This window comes from Danio rerio, chromosome 20, assembly GCF_052040795.2.
Source record: "Danio rerio strain M-AB ecotype USA chromosome 20, GRCz13ab, whole genome shotgun sequence".
Taxonomy (NCBI): domain Eukaryota; kingdom Metazoa; phylum Chordata; class Actinopteri; order Cypriniformes; family Danionidae; genus Danio; species Danio rerio.
In genome coordinates this window covers 35887959-35908415 of record NC_141040.1, presented here as the reverse complement: position 1 = coordinate 35908415, position 20457 = coordinate 35887959, and the positions used below count along the sequence as shown (strand labels likewise).

The 20457-nt window shown below is 35.8% G+C and overlaps 1 protein-coding gene across 6 annotated transcripts in view; it reads left to right on the top strand.

The window, feature by feature from the left end:
• The first annotated feature begins 8083 nt into the window (after positions 1 to 8083).
• The window catches only part of stxbp5a (syntaxin binding protein 5a (tomosyn)), a 178005-nt gene continuing 165631 nt past the window's right edge, over positions 8084 to 20457 (top strand). For 5 of the 6 annotated variants that reach the window (XR_015517679.1, XM_087297031.1, XM_087297029.1 and 2 more), the window contains exons 1-2: positions 8084 to 8510; positions 15595 to 15692. Coding sequence is in view for 4 of the 6 variants with exons in the window: in XM_087297031.1 (XP_087153157.1) it covers positions 8373 to 8510; positions 15595 to 15692 (236 nt within the window). In the remaining 2 variants the exon portion in view is untranslated. The remainder of the gene's footprint in view (positions 8511 to 15594; positions 15693 to 20457) is intronic. The other variant, NM_001099981.3, reaches the window with a different exon arrangement.

Genomic DNA, 20457 nt, shown 5'->3' with positions numbered 1-20457 from the left:
CATAACTTGTTAGAGGTCATCAAAACAAAATAATAATGACACGGGCCTTCTGATTATGAAATAAAGCACACAATTGCTGCGTAATCATCATCAGCTTGAGTAAAGAGCCTGGTTTAAAAGAGGGCGGGGCTAAGCATGCCAAGGGGAAAGGGACATCTAATTAGATTGGACAGGCAATTGACATCATAGGTTGTAATGAATGCAGTATCTGTGGTGATGCAAGGAAGATGACGTTTTATGCTGGGATGTTTTTTCTGTTTTTTTTTTTTTATCAGAGATCTAACTGTGTTTTTTTGGGAGAAGGATGAAATATAATTTATTTTAATTATTGATTGAATGAATGAATGAATGAATGAATGAATGAATGAATGAATGAATAAATGAATGAATGAATGAATGAAGCACATTTCACGCACAATGGTTATTCAAAGTGCTTTACATAAACAGGAATAAAAGAAACAAGTTTAAGAAAATAAAAACAACAAAGAATAAAAATAATAAAAATTAATCATTTTTTATTTATTTAATAAATGAATTAATGAATGAATAGACAGATATATTATTTTTCTAGCTATTTATAATTATTTCTGTCACAGTAAAAAAAAAAAGAACAATTAATTAATAGTTTCTTATAGTTTGTTATTTCTGTTTGTTTACACATTAAAATTGCGATTTTGGGACCTTGATCTTTCTTCTGACAATTTTTGATACTCATAACAAAGTGTTTTTTTTTTTACATTATTACATTAATAGTTGGAAATCTATTGTCTGGGTTACTTATGTAAATTACTGTAAACATGCTGCAATTAACAGAGATGTATAAAGATTCTATCTTGTGCATTAAATAGTTCAAACTACTAAAAATGTCAGTACAATGTCTTTGTAGATCACTGAAGAACTGTTTCAACATTAGCGATTAACAAAGCAAAGATCAAGGTTCCCAAATCCATCGTTAAAAATGTAAATAAACATAAAACTATGTACAGTATAGAAAATAAAGTCATGGAGCAGTGGAAAAATAATTAATGTAGGACTCCCATGAGCTTGGAGGACTGCATCCATACATCTCTGCAATGACTCAAATCACTTATTAATAAAGTCATCTGGAATGACAAAGAAAGCGTTCTGGCAGGACTCCCAGAGTTCATCAAGAGTCTTTTGATTCACCTTTAATGCCTTCTTCATCTTACCCCAGACAAGCTCAATAATGTTCATATCAGGGGACTGGGCTGGCCAATCCTGGAGCACCTTGATCTTCTTTGCTTGGGAGGAACTTTGATGTGGAGGCTGACGTATGAAAAGGAGCGCTATCCTGCTGAAGAATTTCCCCTTTTCTGTGGCTTTTAATGTAATGGGCAGCACACATGCCTTGTTAACTCAGGCTGTTGATGTTGCCATCACATGCCCCCATACTAAATGTAACCCCAAACCATGATTTTTCCTTCCCCAAACTTGATTGAAGTGAGAATCTTGGGTCCATGCAGCTTCTAATAGGTCTTCTGCGGTATTTGTGTTGATCGGGATGCAGTTCAACAGATGTTTCATCTCACAAATCCACCTTTAACTAGAGGTCAGGTTATTATTTGTTGCTTTTACAACTGGGATCGACGATAAGACTTTTGAGGTAGTGTACCTACAGTATGTGTTTGTCTGCATATTATAAAATAGTTTTATGACCCTATAGCAGCTCTCTATGGAAATTATAATAAATATTAAACCCATGATTATTTAGTTAAACAGTGCAGATATGGCTAAATAAATACATATTTGTGAAATATACATTAGTATGTATATTTTTGTGCATTATTCATTCTTTTTTTTCTTTGCACTAGTACATGCTGCATCTGTTATTAGAGGTTTTGTGCTTCCTTTCATGAGAACTGCATGAACAAGTGAGGCCCTTGCTTTAGTCATGCTTCTGTAAACCCCCCAGGTTTGGCCTAAAGGCCCCTCTTCCGCGAACTATCCACTTTTCCATCAATGGAAAGGTCTTATCAAAGCCTGCAAATGTCTCTTTTATACCCACATAATACTAAATGCTTAATTCTCTTTCTTTGCTTTTATTATTATGAATAAAAGGGAGCAGAGTGATTGAGAAACATGAAGTCGCTGTTATTCCAGGCTGTTGTTTATGGAGTGTTTTGTGTGAGCCTGTGCGTGTGATTGGTCAAAACCTCATACGTACACGAGGGCAGCCCTTGCCTTATACGGGTCTCTTCAACCTCTTCCAGTGCCTGATAAGGAAATGCATGCAACGCTTATCTCCATCATTACTGAAAGGATAGAGTATCAAAGGGATCTGTTCCTAACCTCAGTAAAGGCCTAGTGTTTGTCTTCAGCTGCATGGCTGCCATGGGTACTTGGTGACTTTACATACATTTTAAGGCTGTTCAGGTTCAGATTATAATGCTCTAGTATTTTCTAATATCTACCTGTCAGAAGTGTAGGATCAATAAGTTTTTTTAAAGAAACCCCCTGCTCACCAATGCCACATTTTAAAAATAAAAATAGAGTAAACACTGTAAAAATTGTGAAGTATTGTTACCATGTAAAAGTAACTTTTCTTATTTATTTATTTATTTTTAATTATTTATTACTATGATTTATTACTCAGTGTATTTAGGCATGTAGACATCGTCAATACGATCAGCTGCAGTTCAAACTGACCATCAGAATGGGGAAGAAAGGTGATTTAAGTGACTTTGAATGTGGCATAGTTGTTGGTGCCAGACGGGCTGGTCTGAGTATTTCAGAAACAGCTGATCTACTGTGATTCTAGGGTGATCTCTACACTGTAAGAAAAAAAATCGTAAAAAAAGGTCAAATGACTGGCAGCTACGGCTGCCAAACAAAAACCATAAAATTGCGGTTAAATGCGTTTGTTGAAATAAAGTGCAAAAAATAATAAAAACAGATATTTTCATTAAAGTGTTTACAGATAAACACTGTTATTTTACAGACTTCTCCTAGATTATTACGATCAAATCCGTTCAATAAAGTTACACACTAAGAGTTTTACAAAGAAACACTGTCATTATATAGACTTTTCCTAGATTATATGATCAAACACCATCAATAAAGTGACTGCACTAAAAGTTCAAGAGAAAACAATGTTATTTAAAAGAATTTTCCCTAAATCATTACCATTAAACACCTTTAATAAAATGCCAAGACATACTCATGATCGTAATTTAACAGTTTTATTTTGGATCAAAAGATTTAGGAAAAAACTACAAACGAGATACAACTGATTAAAATTCTTACAACTTTACAGTTGTTACATTTTATTGAATAGTGTTTATGTAAAACATGTCGAGGTTTAAGTTATATGGAATGATTCAGTTCCAAATCTTAAAATGAAATGGAACTGTAACATGAAGGGGACGCTGACAAAGGAGTGCAGATCCAAAGGCAAGCAACAGTCAACACAGGAGCAAACAGATGTAACACTTTGCAGGGAATGCAGAGTCATGGTCAAATAACAGGCAAATGGTCAGTCCCAGCAGCAAACAACGTAATCAACTAACAAACAAAGCAAGGCAAAAGAAGAGAAACGCATCATAATGTTCAATGTAACAGTATAACAAGACTAAGCAATTGGTCTATGCTGCTTTTAAAGTGCATGTAATCAGTTCATAACGATCCTCAGACTGTGTGTGTGCAATCAGCGGAATCCGGAACAGGTGCATGTGAGCGCACTAAGTGTTTATTGAACGGATTTGATCGTAATAATCTAGGAAAAGTCAAAAACAGTGTTTTTCTGTAAACATTTTAATGAAAATATCTGTACATTTATTTTTTTTGCACTTTATTTCAACAAAGAAATTTTTCCGTAATTTTATGGTTTTTGTTTGGCAGCCATAGCTGCCAGTCATTTGACATTTTTCTTACGTTTTTTTTTTTTTTTTTTTTTACAGAGCAAGTAATTACAATTTATTACTTTCATTTTACGTAATTTTAAATGTACATCATAAAAAAACAGGAAAAAACTGTGTAAATAATGCGGCAATTTTATTGTATAAAACAGACAAATTGCTTTAATTTGTCATTACTTATATAGTACATAAAATAACAGTCAAGCTGTTAATTTACAGATATTGTTTGTAATTTTTACAGATTTTTGAATATAATTTAAAATAACAGAAAAAATACTGTATAATTAATACTATAATTTCCCTGTATAAAAAACAAAAATGTCATTAATTTGTCTTTAATGATAAAGTACCTAAAATGAAAGTCAAACTGTGAATTAAGAGAGATTTTTTTGTCATTTTACTAAGTTCTATAATTTTAAATGGCAAAAAATTACTGTAAAAAATTTAGGGATATTTTCTGTAAAATTAGTTTTTTTTTATAGTGTAGGGTTTACAGAGAATGGTCAGAGAAAGAGAAAATATCCAGTGAGGGGCAGTTTTGTGGGCGCAAATGCCTTGTTGATGCCAGAGGTCAGAGGAGAATGGCCAGACTGGTTTGAGCTGAGAGACAGGCAACATTAACTCAAATAAGCACTTGTTACAACCGAGATATGCAGAAGAGCATCTCTGAATGCACAACATGTTTAACTGTGAGGTGGATTGGCTATAGCAGCAGAAGACCACAATGGGTGCCACTCCTGTCAGCTATAAGAACAGGAAACTGAAGACTACAATTCGCACAGGCTCACCAAAATTGGACAATAGAAGATTGGAAAAACTTTGCCTGGTCTGATGAGTCTTAATTTCTGCTGCGACATGAAATCATGGATTCATTCTGTCTTGTATCAACAATTCAGGCTGGTGGTGGTGAACAATGAATTCACTGTACTCAAATGGCCTCCACAGTCACCAGACTTCAATCCAGTAGAGCACCTTTGGGATGAGGTGGAACAGGAGATCTGCAGCAAGTGTGATGCTATCATGTCAATATGGAACTAAATCTCTAAGGAATATTTCCAGTACCTTGTTGAATCAGTGTCACAAAGGATTAAGGCAGTTCTGAAGCCAAAAGGGGGTCTAACCCTGGTACTACTAAGGTGGTGTACCTTATAAAGTGGCCGGTGAGTAAATATATATATATATATATATATATATATATATATATATATATATACACACACACACACACACACACAAACACACTTTGATTTCCAGCTGGAATTGTTCTTTTTCAGCTGGTTTGAATAAATTACATTTTCTGAAAAAAATCTAATAAAATAAAATCGAATTAATCTTGCTAATATCATTTCATGGACAGAGACAACCTGCCTTACCCATCCAGACATTGCTGTCTGATCACAAGAGTAAACTTGGCCTTCATTAAACAAGGGCAGATGTCTGAGTCAATTATCAGCGACACACTCTTAAACAGCAGTGGCAAGACTGACGGGTGAGCTATTCTGACCTCTACTTTCTGACCCTCTCTATCTCACATCAGACACACAGAGAGCAAACACAGAGCTAGACAGATGGTACAACTGTCAGATTAAACGTCTAGGTAGCAGCACAAATGATTGATTTCTTCAGAGGTGGTGTATGTTAATTTCATACTATCAAAATGAGAAACACCTGTTAATTATAATCAATAAATAAAATGTGTATACATGGTATAGAAATTATAGATTTTTGTAAACATTGGAACACAATGAATTCACACTGAGATGCATTCAAAGGTAAACACATAGTATAACATATATTTATATGTTGAGCTTTCTTATATCAGAATAATTCAATGTTATTGTATGTTATCTTGAATGCTTTTTATGAAGAGGTTCGTAAATGGCTTTGTTCCATAATTGTTCTCCATAATTGTTCACATTTTACTGAAGTATTATTCAAGTTTTTTTCTCATTGAAAGCAGCTTCAAAGTAATTATGTTTTAATGACTGTCAATAATGATGTTTAATAAAATATGCTGTTAATAGCAGGTTACAATGTGCTTTAGAAAATTACAGCTGTGCTGATATATAACCATATCTCAGTGTTGCTTATGTGCTTTTGCATTTAAACAGCAATATGACAAATAAAATATACTAAAATGTAAAATAAATAAATAAATAATCACTGAACAATTACATTTAAATCCAAGACCAAAATCCTCTGATACATAGAAAAAAAAATTATTCAAAGATGATTCCTCGGGTTTACCATTTTTTTAATGTTAGGTAGATGGAAACAATTTTTTTGGGCTGAATTTAAACAAACAAATCAAGTTAAGCATTACTAAATGTATTTATTTATTTATTTATTTATTTATTTATTATTTATTTATTTATTATTGAACAGATATATTGTTTTTAATAAAACAATTTTGCAGAAAAAAATTTTTTTCATTGTACTTATTTGAAAACGTGACATTTTTCAACTTAACATTAATCTCAGTGAAACCTACTTGACTGAAACTAATTATATGCATGATATAGATAATGCATAAACACTATACAAACATACAGTAATGGAGTGCGGTGCACGAAGTAACACAGGGTTAAATGTAACAGAGTTTTAAGGTATTTGCTCAGGGTTAACCATGGCATGCTTCTGAGGTTTTCACCACAATGTCGGCAGACATCTTCCTGCCAATTATTAAAAAAGTTCAGCGAAATTTGGATGAGAAACACAGGAGAAACCATTTTTGCAGCTTGGAAGTATTTTTTTTTATTACAGTCAATATTTTTATTTAGAAAAAATCTTTGAAAGTATTCATGTGAAATCTTCTATTGTTGTGATTACTGTCTTCTAGACTAAGGGACTGTTCGCCAGTTTTAAGGAAAACAGGACACAGCGGGGCTAGTTGTAACGGTGTTTTATATAAAATGATTTTTAATAGAAAATGATTTTTTATAGAAAATTATTTTTAATAGAAAAAAAATATTTTTATTGCTAATAATGCAAATAAATGCATTGAATAACAATGGATAAATGGATAATAATGCAAATAAATTTAATGTGTATATCCAAAAAATAAAAAAATAAATATGCTGTGTAGATTAAAAAAAAGAGTCAATTACTGAGGAAATATAGCTACTATTTGAAGTAAACTGAATTTAAATTCATTGTGTGAAATTTGCCTTTTAAGCATGTGTTACAACTAACCTCCTGACTGTTACAACTTGGTAGAGTTTTACCCCTGGCACTTTTGGCAATACTGCACAGAAACCATAGGTATGGTGATCATAATTTCAGTGCTCATTTGTAGGAAAAGCTTGTGTTTTGTTGGTAAAAAATAGAGTTTGTCTAACCCCATTACTTTGTTCATTAATTGGCCAAAACCAAAAAGTGTTACTTTGTGTCCCACTTTCCCCTACATCTGATTCGAAAGTAAGTGACCCGAGGTAGCTATTGACTGTGCTCATGAATTAACACTGTCCAATGACACACTAACTGGAACATTTGCTGCCTTTATAATTGTTTTCTCTTTAAAAATCACCTTTGTCTTACTACATTTGAAGCATTGTTCATAATGTAATGGGATAAGACAAAACTCATTGTAGTTTGACAAATGTTGTAATTATTGTGTCATTTAATTAAATTTTACATTGTTTTAGGGGAGAATGAAGTTGTTTAGGCTTCAATTGTGCAGTTCATTTACAGCAGACATTATTTAAAAATGTGCAACTTCAGTGATACTCAAATAGATTTCAGAAGAATAGCTAGAAACATTTTTTCTCACACTTTTTAACACAAACATAGAATATCTGTCGTTACTTTACAAAATGTCCAGGTTGTCTATGAGGGGCGTGCATAGAGAAACCATGAAAGCTTTTTCTGTAGCCAAGGCTGTAAGGCTGCTGCTAGGTATATGAAAAAATGTCTCCTATCAAATCGCTTTTACAGAGTGAGAGCCAACCTGATGAATTGACGTGCATGACTGTTATGTGATGACTGCGAGGCTGATGCGCTCTCTCTCCATCCTGCATCCCTGCGGCTCCAGGTGCAGAGTCCCGCCCCCTATTTCTGCAATGTGACGCCAGGATCACTCAGCGCTCCACAGTCTTGCCTGGTCACCGGGAGAAGCGTTCGGAAGGCGGCTTCAGTAGTCATTCAGCCCGAAGTGCGCATGCGCCGCGCTGCAGCGGTGTTTCCGCGTTGAGTGGAGAGGAGAGAAGGGAGAGAGAAAGAGAGTGAGGGAGAGAGAGGATAGAGGGAATTTGAGACGCAGCGGGACGCCGAGTCAGAATAAACGGACACCCCACAAACGCTAATAAAAAATAAAACAAAAACAGCGCTCACAACCCAAGCCTTTAGCCATGGAGGACACGGTGAAAAACACTCTTTAAAATGTGAGGTTTAAAGAGACGCGCTGCAGAAACGAGCGAGAGCGGCTTTCCCCCTCATCATCCGCGGCTGATCTCGACTCGGGTGCTCCGGTCCCCCTCCGCCACTCGCACCGGGGGGAAAATGAAGAAGTTTAATATCCGTAAGGTGCTGGACGGCTTGACGGCCGTGTCGTCCCCTTCTCCATCCCCACAGCTCGGGGCCAAGGAGAACGAGCTCATCCCGGAGACGCTCCAATCTGAACACTTCCAGCTCTGCAAGGTGGGGAAGCTTTCAAGTCAATGTGTAACATCACCTGATGTGGCTTTTTCTCTCATAAACATCACGCAAGTGCCACTTAGTGCATGCCTTTTTACACTTTATCACAGTGACTTATTGTTACAGGTAACGTTGGCGTTTTATGTGATGCATCATATAGTGGAACTAAATCTAAAGCGGTTTTTTGCAAATAAAGCGCGGCGATTTTTTTCATGTTTAACATTAAAATGCTTGTGTATTTTATACTATATACACACTGTACTCTCATATTCTGCCCCCTCTAATCCAGACTGGATGATTTTTTTCACACGCTGTGCGTGGAAAGAGCTGACTCTGTATTTGGAAAATGCGCACAAATGCGTAAAATATTCATGCGTGACACAGAGAATCTTTTATGTCCACGCGGGCGCTTTGGCTGTCTGTTTTTCTCCTTATAGCCTAGTGTTCATGTCAAACATGCTACTTTATGGAAGCGTCTGAATCATGTGTGCTTATAGAATGAAGCTGCGATGCTTCAGTGGAGGGAGGAGGGGGGATAAACAACCCGTTTCTTGCATAATCTACTGTGCTAGGATTAACATGTCATTTGCAATGTTGGTAGCTGTTTTCTTTTAAACCCAGGAGCCTTTCTGTCTTATCTTTTTGAACAACACCCATACTGGCTGTTAATCTACAGCACCTTTTTGGCCATCATGTACTGTAGGTCACCAAGATAGTGTAGGGAGGCAGCTGACTAGGTTTTGAGACAGCCAATGTGTTCACGGTGTTATGAATAGGCCTAGTTGAAGTGTTGGTGGGTTTAGCTGCCCTCCCTGGATTAGATCTGGCAGCACAATGGATGGAGTTAATAGTTCTCAGTGAGAAACGGGTTATCTGTTGAGGCTCCTCTCCTCTCATCTATGGCGCTCCACACAAATCTACGTCCAAATGAATGGGCGGCATTAGATTATGAGCCCACACGTGTGTGTGTGTGTGTGTGTGTGTGTGTGTACAGAAACTGCAGTAGAATGACAGTATTGCAGCTGTGATGAGCATTTTAATTCTTATTGATTGAAATCTGTTGGCCAAACCAATTCTTTGAGTCAACCTTGCAATAGGTTACTTTGTTATGACAGTAGGTGGGGACAAGTGCATTTTGAGTCATTGTGTCATTTGCTTAATCGAGAATTCAAGACTGGTACATATAGGTACCTTATGGACATTTATTCATCTAAGTCAGACTCACAGATAACAGTATGTCAAATCAATTCCTCGTTTTACCAACTTTTAAGCCCTGCTCTCAAAAAAGGCAATGACTATAACAATAACGATAAAGATATTATAAAAATGTTCAACTATAAAAGAATATGTGTTTACGCCACAACTATAACTCTAAAGCCACACAAGAGCGATATCATTTGAAGTATTTTGAGAATGATTTTGAACAACTCTAAACACAAGCTATGTTTCCACCTAAAATTGTGAATTAAATAAATGCGCAAAACAAAATGATCACATAAAAGACGTGCGAATAAAGCAGCAATTCCATCCAACGAGTCAAAGAAAACAAAATTGTCACTTCCTGATTAACTGGTGCCAAATATCAACAGTAAAAACGGAATTTGCGTGAATGCTTTCTTTATTTGATAATTGACTTGTGCCTCAGAAGGCAATCCTGACACTCTGCGTTTGAAGGCGTGAGACGCAAAGCACAGAAGCTCTTGATTCTGTAGGGCATTAATAATATGATAACACATACTGAAACGGTTAGCGTTTTACAATGACCAAAACAACGTTTCAGATGTTTTACAAAGTGCTCAGTGTGGTGGTTTGTCCATTCACACACATTTTTATCATCACATGATCTCTTATAACAACATCACTTGACCTTTTTTAATGTGCATACTTAAATTTGGTAAAAGTCTTTCCATCGTAGTTTATGTGCATCTTTTCTTATAGAATAAAAAGTTTATCCTACTCAGTTATGCACATTCATTTTTTAAAACTTTTCAAAATGTATGTGCCGCTTGGCGATTAACAGTTTTTTTTAATGCTCATATTCAAAATGCACATAAAAATAGGGGGATGGAAGCGTAGCGACATTAGCCCCTTTCACACATACAGACCTTTCCGGAAATTTTCCGGATATTTACCGGTATCACTGTGTGAAAGGGGCTATTGACAACAGGTCAAAATCCATTTTGCTGTATCAAGTTTGCACATTTAAAGTAGCAGATGATAAAACATGTGCGCACACACAAAAACAGAGCGTGGTACTTCAAAATACACATGCAAAATAGTCATACTTCATTTCAAAACATATTTTAACATATTTCTTTGTGAAATGACATTAATTTTAGTTGAAGTGGTTTAGAGGTTTATTTTAGCTAGAAGGAGTGAGTGAACTATTCTCAGTTGGAGATTTTAGAGTTGTTTTTCTAGGCTTAACATACCTGAAAAAAAGGCTGGAAATTAATATCAACCTCCGCATAAACATAAGAGTTATGACTGAAGTTCTTTTACATCATAAAAATGACAGTAAGTGATATGATACGACATATAAACATGCACTGATATTCAACAGTTTACATGTGTTGCCTTAATACAAACATGCACATTAGAAACAAATGCAACAATTTAAACACAGTATACAAAAATATTTAACAAAAAGATACATTTAAACAGACCTTATGTTTTTTTAGGGGTGGCATTGAATAAATATATAATCCGTATATCCTGCATTTTGCATTCTGGCAAGCTGTGAACACTCTGTAGTCATGCATGGTTGCCTGCTTCACAAAACTGCTCCTTTGCTTTTCATTTGAACCTGTCATGTTTTCAAAATAAGAGTCCTACATATATATATATATATATATATATATATATATATATATATATATATATATATATATATATATATATATATATATATATATATATATATATATATATATATATATATATATAGTGTAAATAGCTTATATATAATTAAACATAATGGGGAAAAATCATTGTTGTAATCTCACAAAAAAACATTGTGGTCAATTAAATACTTATTGGGGCGTGCATATTAAAGGTCTCACATGGATCATCAGTGTCTGTGTTTTGTTCCGACTGGCCTGTTTTTCATTAAGATTTTACTTTCACAGGATTTACAAGGGGAAGAAAAAACATTGAACTCTTGAACTGAACTGAACTCTTATTATTCAGCTATGACTAGGTATATCCATACAGGTATTTTTATGACACCTTTAAGATAACAAGTAACAATAAGTAATAAAATAAGATAAGTAAGTTACAGCAATAACTTTAATAAATTTACCGAAATATACTATACTTTGTTATAAAAAGATAACCATGACCAACAGTGCTAATTTTGTTTATAAATAAACAACAGCAGGTTCAGTGAAGGGGCGTGTTTGTTCTGTAGGTTTAATGGTGCTGTATAAAAGTTTTTGACTTTTCTAGCGCATAAAAATACCATATGTTTGCAGATATTTAAGAAACATGCTAAGTGAACATTCTTGTTTATCCAAAAAGCAATGCTAAAGTCAGATATTCTTCTTTGAAAATGTGTCTTTACGTGTTTTGGTTATTTTAACTCGGCCAATGCCAGTTTAGCCATTTATATTTCCGCACTCGAGTAGGGTGATCGCTCTTTTGCAGTGGCAAGTCCTAAACGTTGGAATACCCTTTCTACTGAGCTTCGTACAATCGCTGACCTGCCACTTTTTAAAGCCAAGCTTAAGACCCAATTGTTTAAATTGGCTTTTAATGCATGGCACAGACACTTTATGTTTTAATGTTTGTTGTATTTTATTGATATTTCTTGTCTTTTTTGCATTGTCTGCTTTTTTGTTGTATGTATAATTTGTTTTTACTTGTGTAAGGCACTTTGGTCAACCTTGATTGTAGTACGGTGCTAGATAAATAAAGGTTGATTGATTGTAGTATGGCAATAAATGTCATGTAAAATGCCATTCAAACTCACATTATTAGCATTTAACACTAAATAAAGCAAATGAGGTGTACCTGAGGTGATCTTAGTTCATCCTGTTGTTCACCTGAGAAAAAACAAACATTTCAGGTGTTGGTTAGGTGTATATACTGTATCAGGTGTATATATAGGTGTTATTTCTTCTATCATGTGCGGCTGCTTTTAGTTAGAAAATGGTTCAAATCAGCCTTTAGGCTCGATATTTAGTCCAATATTATGCGTTTGTTTTGATACAGGAGTGCAATACCTAGTTCAGCCACTAAGTGTCAAACTTGCATACTGCCCCTTTAACCAATGAAGCGCTTCTTCACAGGTCACACTTGACTGTTATTTGCTTGTGCATTTACAGTCATTTGTTTGCAGTTAAATGGTTATTCTGTTTTAAAATCCATTATACATGTTATTTTTTCCATGAGCTTTCATGGTGTAATCTTTAATGATGTGTTCATGAAGGGCCAAAATATATATTAAAAGAGGTAAAAAGTAAACTTTCAATGTTTTCAAAAATATTGTGACGCACTGTATTAACACAGAAGCTTTTTAAAATAACACTTTCTAATGAATAATTTTCGACAAAGTTACATGTGTGCATTTACCCCGGCTTTGGTCTTTTGTCCAAGATCTAAATTTAATAGACATATGAACAGGAATAGGTTAATATTTAATTCATAATTACTGAAAAGATGAAAAGAGATATGAGAGAGATAGTGAGGGATGGAGTGAAGCTTGTTGCCAGTACTCAGCTCTCCGACAGGTACCCGTCCCCACAAGCTCTGGTTATGTAACCTGCTTCAGCCACTAAACAAACATTGAGACGGAGAGGCTGTGTCTCAAAACACTGTGAGCTGACTAACTAGACACCATTACTGCTGCGTGTTTGATGCTTGGAAGTGCTGTCTGTGTTGACACTCTCTAGGTTTTATAGTGCATACAGAGAGAAACGATGACAGCTGTTAAGCAGAGGCCAGTGCTGTAAACCTGTAGCCAACCATTGTTGTTCTCTGGATACAATGCAGCAAGGTCTCTGTTCTCACTCCCTGTTGTTTTTTTTTCTTTTCTTTTCTTTTTTCTATCTATAGCACATCACAATTGTTTGAGCGGTTCAAAGAGCTGGGAAATAAAATAGTTGTATATATTCAGTAGAAACCGATATTGGATTGTGCCTGAAGGGGAGTTTGATTGTTGCTGCACACAATGCTTTGTCACTCTCTTTTGGCTCATTTTACAAACAAGTGCGTAAGAAATACTACATTATTAAACCAATGTTAATATTGTTTATATGCTGTTGGAGATTTTTTCCCCCGAAATATAATTATTGGGTTTTGTTTGAACTAAAAAAAAAAAAAAAAAAGACAAATAGTTAAAAAGATGAAAGTAAATTACAGAAATTCTTATAACAACAGTACATAATTAAAAAATCAATAAATAAAAACAATGTTCAGTACATTTGTTTGCTGGTTAAACAAATGTGTTAATTGTTGCTAAAATGTAAGACACCTGAACAATACAATAAAACACATGGGTTTGAAAGCTCAAACATCAAAAAATGTTGAAAGAAAGTGTCGAAAGGAAGTCGATACTTTATAAAAATCTTGTAATTGATCGGGGTAATTTTGGGTGTGAATCAATTATAAAAAACAACAAACAAATTGCTTGTAAGAATAATTACAACAGAGCAAAGAAAAAAAAGTCAAACAAACAGTGCTTTATGGCTTTATAGAGAGTCAAACACTATTCAGGTACAGAAATTGAATAATGAAATGTAAAATAACACTCCCAGTGATGGGTTGCAGCCTGAAGGGCATCCGCTGTGTAAAACATACTGTATTTTGGATAAGTTGGTGGTTCATTCCGCTGTGGCGACCCCAGATTAATAAAGGGACTGAGCCAAAAAGAAAATGAATGAACAAAAATAACACTGTATAGGCTTCGTTGCATTAATAATTCATCAAAATTATTCCTTATTAAACGTACAAATCGCCTTTTTTCTGGCCGAATGCTTTAAACCAGTAGTCCTCAACCATTGGGCCGCGTACCGGTTCATGGATCAACTGGTATTGGGCCACACAAGAAATCCTTAATTGTTTCTGTTTTATTTATTATCCAAGTCTGAATGATCTTTTATTTTGAAAAATCTTTTATTTTAAAAAATGACTGTTTTCTCACTTGAGAAACACAAGCAACAAAATGAGTAAGAAACAGACGTCTTTGGAAAGTTTCTTTGCTATGGCTAAAAGACCCAGTAAATGACCCATGAACTGCCAAGGAAACCGCAACCCATTTGGCAACAAGTCAGGTGAATCCACCATGGCTGTGGAAGAAGGTCAACTGATGGAGATCGCAAATGATGGCGCCCTTTAGGGACCATTCGCATATCGCATCTTTTCTAGAGTTTGGACAAGTTTGTTGTTTCCAAAGGAGGTTCGCAGCTTGCCCGTACAAGAGGCATGATGCTCTCAGACAAACACAGAACACCCAAACACTGCATTGCTTTTTAATTTACATAAATAAAACGTATATCAGAATGACAGAAATGTTTTGTCAGCTTGTCATCTCCGAGAAAACGGTTGATGATCGCTGAGCAGCCTACAACTTACGAAACACCACTCATGAATTCTCAATTGTTGTTGCTGATCAACTATAATCGCTCAACATTGCGTATCCTGCGAATTTACTATTGCAGACACACACATTGCAAAATCGATGCTAACACAGTATATTGTGCAGCCCTAGTATATAATATGAAGCTTGCATGGTGTGTTCATTCAGTCAGAATGACCTAGGGTTAAATATTTCACTTGCAGAAATCCCTTATAAACTTAGTTTTACATAATCCAATAGTTCAGTCAGTGAAAAAGGTACCACAAAAATGCTAATTAATACTTTAAAACATTATGAAAGTACAGTGTGAAACATCAACATACTGTATGAATCATTTTAATACCTGGGTAAAGTATGAGCAGTGTGAAATGTGATGCAGGATAAGCCAGAATTTTGTTTACCTTAATATTTAAGTTGCAGAAATCACGTATAAACTTACTTTTACATAGTTCAACCCACTAAAGTTTTATTGCATTTCTGACTATATCTTGCTTCTGATTTGGTCCCCAGACCGTGCGCCATGGCTTCCCCTATCAGCCCTCCTCTATGGCATTCGACCCCGTCCAGAAAATCCTCGCCATTGGGACACAGAGCGGAGCTTTACGATTGTATCCTTTTCATTAATGGAAATGAAATAGCATGTGTGATCTGTTTCAGGTGCGCGTTGAAGCTGTCAGTAAGTATTTAGTTTCTTTATCACACGTGTTATCTTGTTACCATTATTGCGTTTACAGATCATCTTTGTCAAGCTCATGACAAATTCATTGGGACATGAACGATCCATTGTTCGTTTCCCCTTTCTGAAATGTGACTACATTATGTTGTAACACAATATAACAAGCTTCGTCTGCTTGCGATGCCAGTATTGTGCTTAAGTGAGTTGATCCGCTGTCATGGCTTGTCAGTCAGATGCGTCATAAGTCTTTTATGAAAGGCTGTTTATTGTTACTGGATTGGGATTTGGGATCAGTAAGGCACATCGCATTAGTTCAGAGACTTCTTCATCACAACACTAGTACATAAATTCAGCCCTTAATTATGCTGAACGAGTCACTGAGGTCTATTCCCACCGCGGAGACAGCAAAGCACTTCCTGTCTAATCAAAATCTCCTTTTCACACTTTGTATTCAAATAGATGGCCTTTGATTTTGAAATGGATATCCACGTTCGCCGATTCGTTCGTACACACAGAGGCATGACATTACTTTTCACAGCGAGTGCGACTCTAATTGAAAATATTTCTTCTGCCGTCACTACGGGATAATTTGCTGTCAGTCAGATAGGAAGGACAGCTCGCTTGACACCACCCTTTGTCAGATATTGGTGGAAGTTGATGCATTCAGAGAACAGCCTCTTTAGAAATGGATCGTCTTTGCTCTGTGTTACTTAGCCTCTTTGAGCGACTGTGATCAGATAAATGTCGGCTGCCGTGAGATGAGGGCAAATGAAAATCTCCCTAAGAGACTCCAAATTGTGATTAGTGCAACCTTCTTTTCATTCTTTCTTTCTTTATTTCCTCAGCTGTTGGCATTGTAAGGAATCTCAATATTCAGCTGAATGGCTTGGTGCGAATGAGACCTTATCTTGATTTTGTGAATGCCTTTAGTCACTGTTATGTCATACTGAGCTACAGAGCATCTGAGGTCTGATCTGCTGAGTTGGTTGACAGATCTTGGTCTGACAAAAACTGTGACTGGTTTTCGGATATGATGATATGACTAGTGGTTTGATTCTTATCTCATGGTGTTTTGTAAATCCAATGAATATTTTTTTTCAGTGTGCCTCAGTTAATCAAATTGATATCTTTAGTTAAATTATCTTTAATTAAATTATCAATATGTTTTAGTGTTTTGAAGGGATATTGATTGGCTCTTTCAGCATTTGTGTGGTTCGCAATGACATTTTTGATATAAAACAAACAGTGACTAGTTGCATTCCCGAACCAATAAATGGATGACCATGAAAGCACATTTTAAAAAATATTTTACTGTTTAATTTCCATGTGCAAGCAAGTGTATAATAAAATACAAACTATTCAGCTAGTTTTACATTACTTTTAGGCTACATGTTGATAAAAACAACAGAAAAATGATTTGTGTACACTCGTCACAATGTCTATCGGTGCTCTAGATGTGCAGATTCAGACTGCTAAATAAATATATTCTTGCATAGACTTGATTGGCACTATTATGTATTCACAATGGTATTAACCGTTACAGGGGCGGTCAGATGTATATTCAAATGATCTATTATTTCTTAATTATTAACATTATTCAAGATAAATATCAGAGAAAATATTTCTTAATTATTTAAAGGCCTATTTTGTTTTGACATCATTCAGGGGGATCAAGTGTTAATTAGGGATATCAATCTCTCCAAACCCTTTGTAATTTGCAACTTTGATGTACTGTGGCATTGTAATTGTCCGTTTTTTTGTAGTGTTTAGACAGATGGTAAATTGATGGTGATTGACAGCTTCTGAAATATCAAGCAACTAAGCATTTTGGGGTTTGGGTTTTTGGCTTTTTTTGGAAGCAAGGATTTTTTGTTTAGCAAATATGCATTCGATTGATCAAAAGTTACAAGAAAGACAATCTAGAAAGACTTCTATTTCAGAAAACTTCCACAGTATCCACAATTAGGCACTGTTTCCTATTATTAGCATTAAATAGTATTAGGAACAGATTAGAGTGATTTCTGCAGTATCGCGTGACACTGAAGACTGGAGTAATGGCTGCTTAAAATACAGCTTTGTCATCACAGGCCCACTAAGTACATTTTAAAAGGAAAGTTTAAGATTACCAGCAAATACTGTGAGTTTGAGTTGCTTGCTTCTAACATGCATTAGAAAAATGTGATCATAGTTGTAATTGTATTTTTATTTAATGAAATAACAGAAATAAATAAACACTAATATTCTGGTTACTACTACTAGTATTTATTTGTCTTTTTTATCAATAAGTACAAACTCAGCACATCTGAAGAAGCATTAGGTGCTGAGGAGAAAATCACCATGTAAAAAATGTGTAAAAAGCAAACAAATAATAGTGCACACTATCAATACATGCTCAATAATTGATTATGTGTAACCGGTTGCAGATACTAAATTATTAAATAAGTATTCACAGTGTGTTGGATTATTTGTTTGTCCGTTTCTAAATGTAATATAATGAATTCGGTGGCACTGCGGCTTAGTGGTTAGCACTGTCGCCTCACAGCAAGAAAGTCGCTGGTTCGAGTCCAGACTGGGCCAGTTGGCATTTCTATGTGAAGTTTGCATGTTCTCTCCGTGTTCGCTTGGGTTTCCTCAGGGTGCTCTAGTTTACCAAACAATCCAAAGACATGGGACATAGATGAATTAAATAAACTAAATTGGTCGTAGTGGATGTCAGTGAATGAGTGTGTCTGGGTGTTTCCTAGTACTGGGTGGCGGCTAAAAGGGAATCCACTGTGCAAAACATATGCTGGATAAGTTGGTGGTTCATTCCGCTGTGGCTACCCCTGATGAATAAAGGGACTAAGCTGAAGGAAATAAATAAATTAGCAAATAAAAGGCTAATAAAAAAAAAAAACTATATATATATATATATTCATGGCTAGTAAATTTTCGCTTCTCTCCAAAACATTCCCTGGTGTGGAGCAATAATACCTTTAGGCCTTATGAATACCTATGAATGCTAATGAGAATGTATTGATATATCTAGCTTTTGTCACAGTGTGTATGTGGTGCTGTGGGCCGTGCAGTGCTGTGCAGATCTGTTTTAGAGTTGTGTAAACTTTTCCCCCAGTTGACAATGACAGAAAGTGGCAGTTCAAGAGCCCAGAATGGCAGAATCCTGGCAAAATCATCCAAAGGATTAGAGCAGTGAGAGAGAGAGGAGAGTCTTCATTCTCGGGCCAGCGGGCAAATGCGCTACGATCCCAAAAGCGTTCTGCTTCCCACAACTCCCGTCAAACCGCAGAACGCCTCTACCCAAAGTGACACAGCCAGATGATAAAAACAAAAGACCAGAGACACCAAGAGATAAGAGACACTTCAAGCATTCGCACGGAAGGTGAAGTGTGTAATTTTTGTGCCACCAAACTAAACACTCATCAATTGGTTGGACAAACAAATAGTCCCACCTCCAAACTCACTACATTGGCCGAGCTGTTTTTTTTTGTTTTTGCTGTATTAAAATTACACAGTTCTATGAAAAAAACTGTGCATTGTTCTCGGTGGACTGCCATGTGAATAATTAATTTGCGGGTGGTGAAATGGTGGTTATTATGTAGCAGACACTTTTGGGTGGTCTCTGTCTTTTGCGAATTGCTTTTTCAAGCACAGAGGGGGGAGCGAATGGCAGACTCATAACTCAGCCAGCCTCGTGGGCCCCCAAGACTGTGTGGTTTGCACGCAGATCTATTGATCAACCTCTGTGACTTACACACACACACACACACACATGCACAAAGTGGTGTGATGACCTCATGGTAAAGCAGATACATTTTAAATAGTCTCCCGAGCATTTGCACTTCCTCGGCTGCAGTAGAGCGCCTGTGAAGAGTGTTGGCTGCTATGAACAAATATGTCTCCAACACTGATTGCTGACAGTCATAATCACTGTAATTTAGAATATAACCCACTATAAGTCTGATCATTTTTATTCACAACGATCGTCTCTTCAGATTTAATGAAGGGTTTTTATTACTAAAGAAGACGCATGTCACAGTGATCAAGCCTCATCCCTATTATGGATTGCAGATTATTGAAGAGATCATGTCCAGGGCTTGTAATGAACACATTTATTCATTCAGTTTCCTTCGGCTTAGTCCCTTTATTCATCAGGGGTCGCCACAGCGGAATGAACTTCCAACTTATCCAGCATATGTTTTACATAGCGGATACCCTTCCAGCTGTAACCCAGCAATGGGAACATTCTCATAAGCACACACTCATACACTACGGCCAATTTAGTTTATTCAATTTACCTATAGCACATAGGGAAACAGGAGCACCTGGAGAAAACCTATGCAAACACTGGGAGAACATAACTCTACACACAAACGTCAACTGGTCCAGCCGGGACTCGAACCAGTGACCTTCTTGTTGTGAGACGACAGTGCTAACCACTGAGTCACCGTGTTGCCCACTGTAATGAACATATTTTGGAAAAAATGTCACATGGAGATATAAAGGCCATGTCTGAAACCTTACAGTATCACCATCTAATAAGACAGTGTTTTTTAGGATGTCTCATAATATCACATCTAACAATGTAGAATACATTTATAGAGATAACTTTAAAAATGTTTAAAAGCTACAACAGATATTTTTCTGTAGTATTATATACATGTAGTATTATATATACATTTATTTACTCCTGTTGACCA